The 15,722-nt window shown below is 43.5% G+C and overlaps 1 protein-coding gene across 1 annotated transcript in view; it reads right to left on the minus strand.

The window, feature by feature from the left end:
* PSMB7 (proteasome 20S subunit beta 7) overlaps nt 1-15,722 on the minus strand; it is a 53,360-nt gene that overhangs the window by 1,329 nt on the left and 36,309 nt on the right. The window contains exon 7 of the mRNA XM_079113851.1: nt 1,708-1,859. Within this exon, the coding sequence (XP_078969977.1) occupies nt 1,708-1,859 (152 nt within the window). The remainder of the gene's footprint in view (nt 1-1,707; nt 1,860-15,722) is intronic.

Below are 15,722 nucleotides of genomic sequence, written 5' to 3' on the forward strand. Positions count from 1 at the left end.
CACAGGGCACCAGCAATCTCAAGACCAGGTCTACACTGGCAGTGGGCACAGGACACCTGCCCAGGCCTCTACTTCTGCCCTGACCTGCTGTCCACTATGGGATTGCCCTCACCCAGGCAGTGGCACTGCCATCAGTGACTGAGTAAGATGATGACAGTGAGATTGTGGATACTGTGACTGCGATGCCCTCTGCCCTAGGGCACCAACCGGGAGCAGCCTGTTGAGGGCAGGGACGTACCTGTCCGCCCCTGTGCCCAGCACTGGCTGAGCCTTCCCACCAGTGCTCCTAGCCACTTTGATTTTGCTTCCCACAGGCTGCTACTGTGCTCCCTTTTGCACAGATATCCCCATGCTAAGCACAGGTCCCTTTGGCAACCATGAACACTACTTTTCTTCTCTCCTATTTTTTCTTTGGTGGTACTGGGAATGGAACCAGGGCCTTACACATCGGGGCAAATGCTTGACCACTGAGTTACACCCCCGGCTCACAAGTAGTATGGCTCAAATGTGGCTGTCAGAATCCTCACCAGGACACTGTCCAGTCTGGGAGGGATGGAGCCCCTCCCCTTCCCAGCTCCTCCCCATTGACCGGTTCCAGTCATGCTGCATCTTGTAGCAGAACTGGTTCCCATCTTCAGGGAGCTGGGCGAAGCCTGCTCCCCAGCACAGTTGTGTACCTGAAAGGTTGCCTCCCTTCCCACTCACGGCCAAAGGAACTTCATGGACTCCTAGGATCACCTAGTCTAGTTCCATCGCTTCAAATGCAGGTGAACTGTGGCCAAAGCCACCAAGCATTCCCTAGCACCTGCCAAGTGCTCTCTGCAGCCACGCTGCCTACCCCAAGTCCCACCGAGCTTCCACAGGCTGAGTGCACACTGTGGTGAAGACCTGCTGGCTCTGAAGGTTGTTCTTGCCTTGTGATTCTTGGAGATGAGTATCCAAGCAGGGGGTGAACACGGGCATTCCAGAGGTGGCAGAGGTCACAGGCGCAGCTATGCCTCACTCAGGGGAATAAGCCCAAAAGCCACATTCTGGCTTCCCTGGCTCCAGGAAGAGATTAGGAGCCACAGGTGGTCAAGCAGCTGGACCCACAAGGAAGTGTTAATATGCTAGCTGCTCATCTGCACACACCAGCCAGGTCTGTTCAGCAAATCTACTAGAACCTCACTCACTACTCTAAGCCTGACCCACACTACGGAGATGAGGCACCTGCGCATGTGCTACGGGCTCAGTGCACGATTCCCCTCTGGTGTAGCCAACACCATTAGCTCCCAAGGCCAACATTCAGAGGCTCCCAGCCACTGGTTTAGTGGCTTTTAGGAATCTTGGAGCAGTCTAAGTAAAAGTTATGGGCTGGCTGCCCTGAAACACATCTCACAGAATTCCATTCAGGGAATTCTTCAAGTCATTGAAGAAAGGACAGAGATGACTTAAACCTCTCCTCCCCAACTTGCAGCCCAGGCCTCTCTCCAGGGCCCATTCCACCTCTCCCACCAACACTTTATGGATTAAGTCGCTTTTCCACACCTGGCAGTAGCTCACTGTCATGAAGCAAACATTGACTCATAGGCCTGTGTGGAAGCCTGGTTTGGAATCAGCATTTCTCAACATGGGAAAGAATCCAGAAAACCTGGTCCAGATACCATGGAGAGATCAAGAGGTCCATGAGGCCAGAGACACAGGAAGCATGTCATCTCCGTCACTCACCTGGTCCCCTTCTTGTTGGGAACTGAGTAGGGGCGAAGAAAGTCCAGCTTGTTCTTGCTGATGACGCACAGATCGATGTTGCTTCCAGACCCCAAGTCATTGAAGATGCCAGCTGCGATGGCCTCGCTCACCAGTTTCTTGGCCTCCTCCTCCTGAGAAAGGGAGGGAGCCACAGTGGGTACTGTCCCCATTTGAGCTACAGGCCTGTTCTGAAGTCCACAAAGTGCTTTCAAAAGCTGTGAGCAGAATCTTCTGGGAGCTATGCAGTGTTTTGTTAAGTTGTAGATGGACACAAAACCTTTATTATTTATTTATGTGGTGCTGAGGATCAAACCCAGGGCCTCACACACGCTAGGCAAGTGCTCTCTACCACTGAGCCCCAGCCCCTGGTGCAGTGTGTTTTTTCAACATGGTTTTATAGATGAAGAAAAGATCTCAACCTCAGTGACTTGCCAAGGTATCCCAGCAGATAAGTGGGGACCTGAACCTTTGGAACCCTGTATACATGAACCCCTCCCTAGACTACACTGCTCCTTATCACATATTCACCACAAAACTGGAACCTGTGGGCTGATAGCATTTATCATTCAAAACAGAGGTCAGTAAACTCATCTTGCAAAGGACCAGGTAGTAAATATTTCAGGTTTTGTGAGCACAGAGTAGGTCTTTGTCATAACTGCTCAACTCTACCATGGTAGTACAAAAGAGCTACAGACCTGCATAAACAAATGGGTATGACTATCCAAATAAAACTTTACTAACAAAAGGTAATGTAATGGAAAGGCAGTACTGTCAGGTAGAGTAGGATGGGGGGAGGCTAACACCAAACACAACAGTAGTTCTGGGAAAAAGCTGGCAGAGCCAAGGGTGGGACTTCTTGCCCAAGAGAATTTACCTCCTCCCACTAATGATCCTACAAGTTCACTGAAGCAACTCACTGCTCTGAATCACTCTCTCCTTTGCTGCACCTTGAAGCAGCAAGTATGAGTCCCCAACAGCTACTGGTGAAGAGGTGGATCCATTCCATTCTTAGTCAAGAAGGCCTATCACACGCCAGGTTCTGTGCTAGGTGCTAAGACTGCAGAGATGGATGAAGTACCAAAGTCTCTTCCCTCTAGGGACCCAGGAGTCCAGCAGGGACATTGGACCCAAGTAACCAGAGGGTGGTGTGATGAGGACTGAAGAATGACTTCAGTAGGAACCATGGGGACACTGGCTGGCTAAGGAAAGCCTCGGAGAGGACACTGGGCACTCAGCAAAATGGCAGTGCAATCAAAGGCAGCACAGAGGACCTGGGTCAGCTCAAGTCCAAACCCTTTATGCCACATGGACGGAAATGGACCAATCTCCCAAAGAAGGAACTCCAACCTGTGCTGCAGCCGCTGCCCAATCCCCCAGGGTATGAAAGCTTGTGCACATGCCAGCTGAACGAATAGAGTCTGCCCAGGTAACGACCTTCAAGAAACAGATTCCCTGTCTAAATTCCAGCCTGAGAGCTTCAGAATATTCACTGGCTTTAAGCTGTAAGAAGATGTGAGCCCACTCAGGGCTCTTGCTCCTCTGCCAACCTCTGGCCAGCCTGGGATGCCAAGACATGAGCGCCCTCTGCAGACCCAGAGAAAAACAGAGGGGATCCGCACGGAGCCAGCAGAGGGCTAGGGGGTTACGTGTAGTATCTTTATCCCCCAGCTTTCTTCCTGAGTGGCACCTACATGGAGTCAGTGAAGACAGTTACTCTCTCGCACACATACAGTCCTGCAGGAACGCACTCAAACAGGACCCTCTCATCAGGGACTCTCCTAGGATTCCCAATAGTCGCTCAAATGCTTTACCAGAAACCAGAGGAGGAGAAAGCTCCTCAGCCAAGGAGACGGCTGCTGCTGGTGCTCCTGCCACACAGACAGCAAAACCCCGCCACCAGTTCACTAAATGCGTCCTCATTACAACTTGCTTGGCTGTTTTACTGGTGAACAGCCTCAGAAGCGTGGGTCCAAGTGTACTCGGGGAACCACCTGCTCACCCCTGCTCCTGGCCTTTCAGCTCCTCTCCCTCTTCCTTCTCTTCTCTGCCATTTAACCATTTCCTCCGCTTTGCCATCTCACATCGCTGCAGCTGGGGACTTGCACCAGCCAACAGCACTAGTGGTCATCACAATCCTGCTGGCAGCACTTAGGGCTGAAGGTCTCCATTTCCCAAATGGCTTTATTTCGGAGGACAGGGTAAGATTTAGAGGAAACAGAAATAAACACATACTATTAGACATGCATATCTAATGCCAGTGAATCCAACCGAGCACACAGAAACAGACTGCTGACGGTGCTCTGTGAGCACAGGGCATTCTAACTCTTATTCTGCAAATATTCAGTAATGTAAAGATAAGTGATTAAACTTAAAAATTGTCAAATTTTGAAATGTACTATGCATAGTTTGATTTACTCATAAAATTATTATGTGCTCTGTTAAAAGTAAAGGCTTTTAAAAATTAAGAAAAAAAATCTTTTTTTTTTTTTTAAATTTCTTTCCTCTTCACCAATTCCAGGGAAGACTGTTCCTTAAGAAAGAAAACCCCACAAGATCATCATACCCACTCTCCCCCATATCCACAGGACTAAGGATATTATGAAACAAACCATGCGTTTACTGAGCACCTACTACAATGTACCAAACCCTGATTGCTATCCTGTTTGCTCTGAGGATGGTATAGTCAGAAACTGGCTGAGAGCAAAGCGGTGACTTGCCTAGCGTCACACAGCTAGTCAACAGTAAGTAGTGAAATAGGTCCACAGGACTCTAGGGCTATAGATGCCAAGACCACATTAGCTCACAAGTAACCTTCTTTGGGTTGGGGACCCTCCACTAGCTGGGGACAGTATGCAGTGGTCCCCAGACTCAAGACTATTTCATTCCCTAACACTAGTGTCCTCAGAATCTAGTGAAGTATAAAAGAAGGCTGCTGGTTGCCAACGTCTCCGTGAGCCAACACTCATCCCACTGCAAGGTGTTTCCCAAATTGCCCACAGGCCACCACCCAAAGGGCTTTCTCTACTCTCCACTTCACGGGGATGACCCTTCTACACCATTTAATACCAGAGGCCCACATCGAGACTGAAGGTCTCACTTCACTATTCCTCCCCTTGCCACCAAAACCCTTCACACACAAAGGGGTCAAGAATGACCAGGAGTTCCACCACACATAGCTAACACCTTCAATAAATATTCCCAGAGACCTACTGTGTTCCAAGAACTGCTTGACATGTTGAATACTGTCTTTAACTACAGAATTCTAGACATATATGCAAATACACTACTGGGCATATTCATGCTGTGTTTTCTTTATAATTAAATTTTACAATTAAACAACTTTTGTCTTTAACATGTGCTTCCAAATATTTAAGAAAACTACCAAGACAAACCACAAACTAAAGGCAAGAGGTTGGGAAAACACTACATTTGTATCTGTTTTGGGTCCACAGTAAATGCAAGGAAACACTGCCTCTTCCTTCGGGATTCATTCTTCCTCGGGAAACACCACCTCCTTTTTCTGGGAGGATGCAGAGTGACCTGGGGACAGCTGCTGCTGAAGGATTCTGACAAGGGTCTTGCAGAGCCCGGGCCCCCAGCTGACCAGGCCCAGGTGCAATGCTCTGCCCTGGTAGGGCCAGCACCCTCCCCTGGCCAGCTGCTCATGGATTTACACTGCTTGTCTCAAGGGAACTTGGAGATTCAGTGTGTAGATGGACCAACAGGACCCATCCCAGTTCCTAAACAAAGCCCTCTAGGAGAAGGGCTGGCTTATTTTTACATTGAGATGCTCAGCAAAAAGACCACCATGACCCAAGTAACTGAATGGCATTAGGGGGACCCAGGTTCAAGGTCATCTGGCAGATGTGGAGGCAGACCTAGTCTACTGCTATGCAGCCTTGAGCAAGTCACTTCACCTGAGTTCAGTCTCCTCCTCTGTAAAAGACTGATGATAAATCCTACCTCAGAGGATTGCTGCAAATCAGAAATCAAGTATAGAAAGCACTGTTAAGTCTCTGGCATACAGCTGTTGCTTAATAACTGGGAACTTATTTAATAAAGCAAGTCAGAGGACTCCTAAAAACATAGTTTACCTCTAAGCAGAAAACGCCTATACCCAACCCCAAACCAGGAGAAGGAGATCCAAGCAAACCTGCTGACAGATCTTCACCCAGTGCAGTGGAGAAGTTCCTGTAATTAATCCAAGCAAAAAGCACACTCCCTAAAAGTTCAGAGAATATAAAAGGAACACTTCCTGCTTTATGGCTACAAAGACCAAACTAACTGGGAATATCAGTCCCCCGGGCCACCCCTGCTTCTTAAATGAGATTACAATAAGAGTGATGTACTGTACTACAAGTCAGCTGTGACAAGCAGCACTTTATAGAGCTATCTGTTTGTCTCCATCACTGCATCGCACAATGTGTCCCTGGACTCCAATGTGCAGCTCCATTTACCACTACATGACAAATGGGCAGCACTTGTAAAAGGCACAAAGAGGGCCACGTCGGCCACGTAATGGTCACCACAGCTGTACCCGAGTGCTTGAGGGGACAAAACAGACCCCCAAGTTCATTAAACTGACCAGTAATGGATCTTTCAAAAAGTGCCTTAGGAATCATACAGAAAAGGCTAAAATAAATAACTCAGCATGGAAGGCTAATCTGAAATGGTGTTTGATAAATTATTTATACCACAGGCGATTGTCTGCATTTAATATTGGAGCTACTAGTAGCATCTTTAAAAGATGATTTATGTGTTGTAATGCTATTAAACTTTATATTGGCCCACTGCTGGCTATAAAGTCTGCTGAGATTTAGAGAATGAGTTTTAAACTGTCACTGCAACATCATAGGAGATGGAGACTGTATTAAATCTTTACTTTAAACCTGTTATCTAGAGAGTTGCATTTTGTAGACACTCACAAACTGATAGATTACCTCGGCATCCACTATGGTGCAGGTACAAACTAGTACTGCAAAGAAACTTTTCCACATTATTCTTGTCTACAGTTACAATCGAATTTCTCTTCTCACTAAAGTGATTTGAGATTGGGAATGTCACCAGAGTAAAATGTAGGTGTGCTAGCCAATGGTCACTCTGGACAGTTCAGCATCAAATTAATACTCCTTAAATAAACACTCCACATTTGACTGTTGGGTTATGCATACCAAACAGGCTTTACTTATATCGGGATGAGCAAAATATTAAATATGTATTTGACCGAAAAACCTAACATTCTATTTTAGATACAGCTTTGGAATGTGAAAATACATGTATATGAAAAGTCACTGGAAACTCCACTAAAATTTTAAAGAACTTAAAAAGAAACAAAATTGATGATTTGCTGTTTATGTAGCCAAGGAGCTGAATGAGGGGGTCAAAAAGGGAAGAATGTCCAGCCTTTTGTCAGGAAGAACAAGGCTTCCCTGGCTCTACCATGTGCCCAGAGCATTGCAGTGTCTCTCTGCCTCCTGCTCCTCCTCCATGACAGGGAGGATAGTTGGCTCCTACCCTTGGATCCCTTGGGGGGACAAGAATGTGAACATTATCTGGCTGAAGTCAGACTGAATTCCCATGGCATTCATCCACTTTCCCATCTGCTATTGAGTTCATATTTAATTTGTAACAATTTGCTACTTTATTAACAACCATAGATTTAACTCAAGAAAAACTAAAGCACAGAAGGGCTGGAGAGATATCAGTCAAAGAATACAAAAACACAGGAGGAAAAGGTTCAAGAGAGCTACTATACAAAGTGCTAAGTACAAATAATAATACATTATATTCTTGAAAACTGTGGAGAGATTTTAAATGCTATCAACCACAAACAAAAAAAAAGTTCATGAGGATTGCTAATTAGCCCGATTTGGTCATCCATACTGTATACATATTTCAAAGCAATCTGTATAAATCTATACAACTTTTGTCAAAAATTAATTTAAAAAAGAACTGAAGCAGACCAAATTCATCTTGAAAAATCTGCCCTTTTTTTATTACTTTGATTTGAAACAGGAAAAAATTCTGCTCTGGACTGGGGATGTGATTCAGTAGTAGAGTGCTTGCCCAGCATGCTCAAAGCCCTGGCCTTGATCCCAGCACAGCAAAAAATAAATAAAACAAAAACTATTGCTCTGATGATCTGGATCAGAGAAGCTAAATGTCTGGGTGGGAGGCAAGTTTGGACTCAAAAGAGAGCACCAAACTTTTTCACCTCAGAGAAGATGGCACCTCGCATCTTCTGCAGACACTGGAAAAATTATGAGACAGATAATACCAAATGAGGTAATTCCAAAACTGCATGAGTCCCAAATGGGGACAACTCAAAGACAGCTATGAGAGGAAGAAGTCTGAACACAATGCCTTCTAGTGTACTGTGGACATGCTAAGTTCTGACTAAATCACTGATGCAGCCTGAAGAAGTCAGTAATGGATAGTGGTTGAAAAAATTTAAAGAGTTTAATAACGTATTTAAAATAGGAAGAAACACAACCCCAGCAGTACGTTTCCTGCACAAACCCAATGTGTCCCATGTGTGGTGACATCTTTTACAGTAGAAAAAGCAAATTTAATTCTTTTTTTCCCTAGACAGGGCAGTATATCAAAAGCAAAGTTATCCAAGTTTTGAGTCTGGCTTGAGTTGTTCCGGTAAACATCACTGCCTGTGCAAACACTTGGAAACTGGTGAGCACAGGTGAGTGGTGGTCAGTGCTTGGTGACTGTGGCTTTAAGGTCACAGTGGCACTGCCCACTATCTTCTCAGTGGCTGTGTGTATGTGTGTTTGCATGCACAAGCATACCAGGATCTGGGCGAAGGAAAAACTTGCTGTGGGGGGCAGAAGTAATTTTAAGGGTAAGGCATTAGCAACTGGACTTATACCAGATCATCAAAGGAATAAACTACAACTCAAGGCGGGAATGGAGGTGTTAGAGGCTGCACAGCCACAACGGCCCAAGAAAGGCCAGCAAGAATGAAGAAAGCCCCTGAGAGGTGGGTCACTTATATATACACACAGTTCTAAGTAAGTCACAAGTTGTTCCTTGGAAGAATGAGAATAATGTCTCTGCCCAAGGGCTGTGAAGAGGAATAAAAAGGAATGGGGGGATCATGAGGAGCTAACTCAGATCTCTTTCCATGAGGTTCCTGGCTGATCACCTTTTCCTGTGCTCCAAGACTCACACAATCTTCAGACAAACTTAGCAGATGGGAGGCAAGTCTAAAGGGCAAAAGAAAACTTATAGGGTCTGGGCTAATGGGTATGCTCAGTATATTGAGTGTGCTGTTGGAGGCTAGATGTGAAGATGCAGGTTATGAATTCAGATCTCTTAATTACTAGCTGTGTGATCTTGGTGGTAAAGTCAGTCAACATTTTTAGGTCCCAATTTCCTTATTTGCAGAAGAGGGCCTAAAACTACCTAGCACCTAGCCTTTTAATTAGCACCTGTTCTTAAGCAGATGTGGACTAAACAAGGTACTCCACGTGCAGATATGCAGGAGAAACTGCTAGTGCTGTGCCTGACACAAGAAACCCACTGACAGATTCACCTCTACTCCCTTCTCTAACATTCACAGCCAAGGTTACAAGGTAAAAGTCTCACTCTTCCACAACTACAGTGCAGCAGGCAGTGGTTACTAACTCAGTACTCCCAGGTCAAATCAATGATGAAGGTAAAAATTATACAGCAAGCAAAACTCAATTTGATACCCATGCATTCTTCCACACAAGAATTTACTGCCATATCACTAACAAGTATACTAAGCAGCACATTTTCACTAGAAATTATATTGTGAAAAAAGTCAGAAAGCTTATATTTACTGCATGCAGGCTGTGTACAAAGCACACTACTCCACTTATTTGGCAGGGGGCGGGGGGGGGGTGCCAGGAACTGAACCCAGGGGTGCTTAACCATTGAGCCATATTCCCAGTCCTTTTTATTTTTTGAGACAGGGTCTTTCTAAGTTGCTTAGGGCCTCACTATATTGCTGAGGCTTGCCTTGAACTTGCCATCCTCCTGCCTCAGCCTCCCAAATCGCTGGGATTACAGGTGTGTTACTACCGTAACCCGGCTCCACTTGCTCTTTAAAACAATCCTTTCAAGTGCTACTATCCTTACCTGACTCTACAAAGACACAGGGGGAAGGTGAAAAGACTAACTAACTCAAGGGACACAACCAGCAACTGGAAGGTCTGAGATGCAATGCAGTTTGGTCTAGCTCCAAAATCCATGTTTGTTTGTTTGTTTCCACCCAAGAAAACAGGAAGGCATGGTGGTGCTTGCCTGTGATCCAAGCTACTCAGGGGCCAAGGAAGGAGGATTGTAAGTTCGATGTCATCCTGGGCAACTTATTGAGACCCTGTCTCAAAATAAAAAATATTAAAAAGGTCCAGGGATATAGCTCAGTGGTAGAATGCTTGCCTAGCATGCTCAAGGCCTGCCCCCAAAAAGACAAAATGTCAAAAAATACTATGTTCTGTCTAGTTCTTAAAACACTTCACCTCTAAAATTATTTCATAGTTGCAAACATGACTTAAACAATGCTACTCTAAAATTGAGAACATCCTGATGCCTTCTCTACTATAGAAACCATATTCAGCAAATTTCAAAGGAAAGTCTGTGAGACTCTCTGCATTACTACTGCCTCCAAATGTTCACATTTCCCTAAAACATACAGAAAAGTTCTCTGCAGGTAGAAAGAGTAAAATTGTTTTTTGACCACCCGTGTATCAATAAAGAAGATACCATTTAACTTAATTTTCCCATCAGGCCATTTTGTCAACTGCAAATCTTAACTAAAACCAAGAAAAAAGCAAACGCACTTTGATTTTCTCCAAGTTTCAAAGCAAGAAGTAGTCAGAGGGTTAGAGAGCAAACTTTTGCTAACTCTCTCCAGCAATCCACAAACATGAACCTCCTAACAATTCCCTCAAGAGCCAACTTCAGCCCATTTTAGGAGCAAATTTTCTATTTTATTAACTGAGGCTACAGGGGGTTACACAAGAAGCAAAAATCAATCCTCAAACCCAGGTACCTTCAAAGCCCACACATGCACTTCCCTTTGTGCTTGTTTTTACTGTTCAATCATCCCAACTCCATTCATCTGAGTTAAGAGCCAATATATTTGTCAAGAAATCAAAGTTAATAGGTACTTATACTTTTTAATTGTATGTTATTGCCACAATTCCAATTTTAGAGAAACTATATTCCACTGTCATGACAGGATGACAATGACTACAAGTGTGACTGCATTCTATGGATACAGTACTCACTGCAAATATTTTTAAAAATCTGTACCAGTAGGTGGAATTTTAAAATATCTATTTAGCACAACCTCATATCTTTGTCCGTTTCTGTACAATTTCAGGGTTAGGGGAGAGTGGTATAAATTACCTCACAGAAACCCACAAGTAACATTGTTTGTTAAGGTTAAAACTTTAACTACCTTCCTGAGGTATGCTGCTGGGGTCTCATTACAGCAGGTAATCTCACATTCCGCCATGCACAACACACTAAGTACCAGCATCTCCCAATTACACTGCAACGTAAATCTCAAAGGACATCTGAAAAGTCTACACGGCTCCTGCACCCACTGCTGAAACACAACCACCTCTAATGGAACGTGGCAGCTTTCTAAACTAAATATTCACACACAGGGACAGGGCTGCTAGCCCTGGACGTGTCTCACACTGAAGAATGGCTGCTAATTAAAAGGCCACACTGACTCAAGAAATGACCATCCAGACAACTTCAGATACCATCTGGAGTTTTTTGTTTTCCTATTTCCAAATATGTTCAGCTGTCCAAACTTCTAGGGTTACACCACTAAAAGTTAGCGCAGGGCCTACATGCTTTTGTGCATGATGTTCCTCATCCAGAACGGTCTGCTCTTCTCTTCAGGCTTACTGTCCTACCTGTCCTCAAACCCCAAGACAAACAATTCAAGTAAGGAGTCATGATTTCTTTTTCAGTACAGGGGACTGAACTCATGGCCTCACACTGACCTACCTCCCCAATGCACCACATGCTCTTTGACACCCTCTTAAATAAGTCTCCCAGGGAGAGTCTATCAATTCTGCTTCTGTCTTACTCTAATAGTCCTCCTAATAGGGAATGTTCTCCTACTTTTCATGTCACACTTTTAGCAGCTGTTTATGGGCCTGTCCACCTCACTAGGTTGTAGATGTGGCTCAGAAAGGGAGGAGGTCTCATGAGCAGGCATAGAGCTTCAACAACGACATGAGTGCATGGAACGCAAGCCTGCCCTCCACATCTCTGAAGGACCACCACCCACTGGCTGCTCAGAGGCCAAGCGGCAACTCCACGAGCAACACAGATGCTCTTCTGGGAACCTCCCACCCGCTGCTGCTGCTGCCCCACCTCTGCAAAGCTGGATGTGTAAAGGGGCACCTTTAAAAAGAAAAAAAGCCTTCGCAAGAGCAGACCAGGGTGTAGTCATACCATAATCATTTGGAATCATTTGGCTATTTTTGGAACTGTCTTTACTTCGGCTAGCAAAACCTGCACTTGATACAGGCTGTCATGGAGGTGGGGTGGGGGGGCCTGTCATAAGAGCAGCAATGGCTTTGAAATATCCCATCTAAGCCAACTTTAGTCACATCCCTCTTAAGAACTGCCAATTCCACCAAATATTGGCAGTTCTGTTTATTCAGATCTTTTGATATAAGAAATGTGCTGACTTTTCCCCCCTTGAGTTGATACAGATATATGAAAACTGTAAAGTGTGGCGCAGAGGGAGGGGACAGAAATGAAACTTCTCTACCTGTGTAAAATACAGGGGCATTTTTTAAATCACCATGTTTTAGATCAGAAGGTAAAAACTGTACAGCGGGAATTTAAAACTTCCCAGCCCATGAAAGCTGACAACTGACTCAGTGAAACAGTTCAAGTCCTCTAGGCCCCTACTCTTGGGATTAGTGGTTCTATCAAACACTTAAATGCCTGCTACAAAATCTGTCATTTTTCACGTTAACATGCATGTATAATGTAAACCTACACGAGTACTACATTTAAATATTTAGACCCAAATGTTATTTTAAACTTAATTTTTCCACAGAGCCATTTCATTACAAAAAAAAAAAAAAGAAAGAAAGAAAGAAAGAAACTTTCCTAAAATTCCTAATCACACTTCAGTGTGTTTTAAGCGGGCGTGTAATGTCAGGCTGCTTTGCACACCCACCTGCCCACCACCTCCCCCTTTCCAATATCGCGCACCACACAAGTATAATAAACCATGTTAATATTTCATACCACTGTGAAATATGCTGGAGTATCAATTCAACATCTGCTGTCTTTAGGGCCCGGGAGTCCCGCAGAGACACTTTCAATTTGTAATTGAGTTCTATGCTGAATTAATCAGCAGTTTATCTTTTTTACTAAAATAACGTCTTCACCACTAACCCAGATTTACATTAACAATTTATGCCAAATTACCTGCCAAGACAAAACTTATAAGATTCTAAGCTACCATCCTGTAACACTCAGTCCTATATTTCATTTCTTGTATTTCCCTAACCCATATGCAGGCCAAGTGGAAATCCATTGTTCAAGAGCTCGCAAGCCTCTAACCACAGATAACCTCTTGGATTTGTAGCACAGAGTCTCCTCACTTTGACAGTAAATTGCATAAGGGTTCCCCCTCTTCCCCTGAAAGCCACTGTTCAATAAAAGGCTATGATTCAAAATTTTTATAAAATAGATTTCTAAAATGAAAGGAAATCAGTGAATAATAAAATACTTTTTTTTAATATCTTTTCCCAAGGAACTCTGATATCCCAAATCTTGGCTTGAGTACCAGAAAAAGAACCCAGATAAAGGAAGTATTTTTAGTGCCTTAAAATTATGCAACTGAGATTCACCTTAGCAAAGACAATTTGATTTGGTGAAAAGAAAAGTAAAGAAATCGACTTCTCTTGGGGTTGCTATTATAGCTCAGTGGCAGAGTGCTTGACTAGCACATGTGAGACACTGGGTTCTATCCTCAGCACCACACAAAAATAAATAAATAAAATAAAGGGATTATGTCCATCTACAACTTAAATTTTTAAAGTCCACTTCTCTTTGATATCATGATGCTGAATATTTTAGTACCAATATCTTTATCTTCCTTTGAATTCCACCTGTATACCTGAAAGTTACCAAATATATATTCCACTCAACACTATCCCTGACTCTAGCTCTAGACTCTCTCTGACTAAACAGTCTCCGGTCACAAAGAAGTTAATATTTTCCCTGCTGGATTTTCACCACAGGCACAGCAAGCACCATACTTTATGAAATATCTCCTATATGGTATGTCCTACGTGCAAAGGAAATACGTAAAGCAAAAACATTTCTAATGGAACACCTGCTCCAAAGAAATGTATCATAAATAATTACCTATCTACTACAGAGGAAAATAAACCCTTCTTTTCAATTTGCTTTGCTAATAGCTGTGTGGAAAACTTCAGGATGGCCACTTGCAATACCAGCCCTACTGCAGCACCAAGTGAAGTAGACTGCACTCACCTAACACCAGGTAAGTGTCTGCTGATGGATCTCACGTTGGTTATATAAGAACATGAAATTCAGTGTTTACATAACAGGAAAGAAGACATGAAAAAGTTTAGAACAGAAATATTTTGGGCAGATTATTTTTAAAAATCAGTAACTTTGCCAGTATATATTATTTGTGACTATCCCTTTATTATTCTTCAAAGAATTGAAAAAGATACCTTCAAAATTTATACAGGGTCACTTTCTCAAGATTTGCTGATTCTAGAATTCCAAGGTCAGTCCAAGAAGAGTCTATTCCCACCTCAGAGAGATTTTGGTAAACCATATTTCCTCCTCAGCTTCCTCCTATTTACCCTGTTACTTCCTGAGACTAAGGACAAAGGATAAGACAAACTTTCCAAAATTTCCTTTCCCTCTTCCCTGAAATGTTGCACTTTCAACAATGGCAGAATATAACAGCAAGGGTGGAAATGAAAACCAACCACCATTAAACTGGCTCTGGAGATAACAGAGATGTCAAGAACACAGAGCGTTGGCCAGGACAAACAACACTGAAGTGGGCACTTCTAAGTCAAGGAAGACTATCGTCCGAAAGAATCAAAGGAAGAGAAGTATTTATTTCTGAAATCCAATCATTGTATGGAAGAAAGCAAAGCAAGTCATATATATATATATTTTTTTTTTTTTAAGGTGTTGACAGATCTTTATTTATTCACTTACTTATATGTGGTGCTGAGAATTGAACCCAGGGCCTCACACATGCTAAGCAAGTACTCTACCAGTAAGCCACAACCCAGCCCCAACAAAACCAGTCTTGAATCCTCGGTGAAAGACCAAAGAAAACTCTGCTCTCTACGATGCCACAAAAATGCAAATGGAAAAAGAACCAACAGGGTGACCTTACCTCTCTGCCTCTCCAGAGTGGCTGCCAAGTGAACTCCAGTTCAAGAGGAACAACTTAGGGGATCTGACTCTGACGCAAGGTTTTACCACTGACAGTTTTTCTCATCATCTTCTACTCTACCCACTGAACCACAGAAATCTGTTCATTTCTAAAATTAACTGGTTAACGCCCTTAGAAATCACTACTAAAAATAATTCCATACAGGGTTCTGAGGAACTGTATCTTAGGGTTCTGACATCTCGAAAACCTAAGGTTTTATGTTAAATAAAGCCAAAGAGAAAACTAATGAGGAAAATTACACATTTTGGTTCAACTATAAAGACACGATTCACTATGTCTAATGCTTCAGGTATTAAGGAGAGCCAATAACCAGGAATTATGACCGAAAGCAAATGGCAGAAACACCCTCAGGGAGCACTTCCAAAAGGGACCTTTCAGTTTTTACACAAATGCACAATCAACCCAACTACTGCCCAAATCCAGTGTGCCTAAGAAGCACGATTCTTGTGTTTGAATCATTTCACCTAAACAATTCCATGGGTGCACTAGTTTTAAGCAATAAGGTATCCATTAAAAT

Source organism: Sciurus vulgaris (assembly GCF_902686455.1).
Source record: "Sciurus vulgaris genome assembly, chromosome: 15".
Taxonomy (NCBI): domain Eukaryota; kingdom Metazoa; phylum Chordata; class Mammalia; order Rodentia; family Sciuridae; genus Sciurus; species Sciurus vulgaris.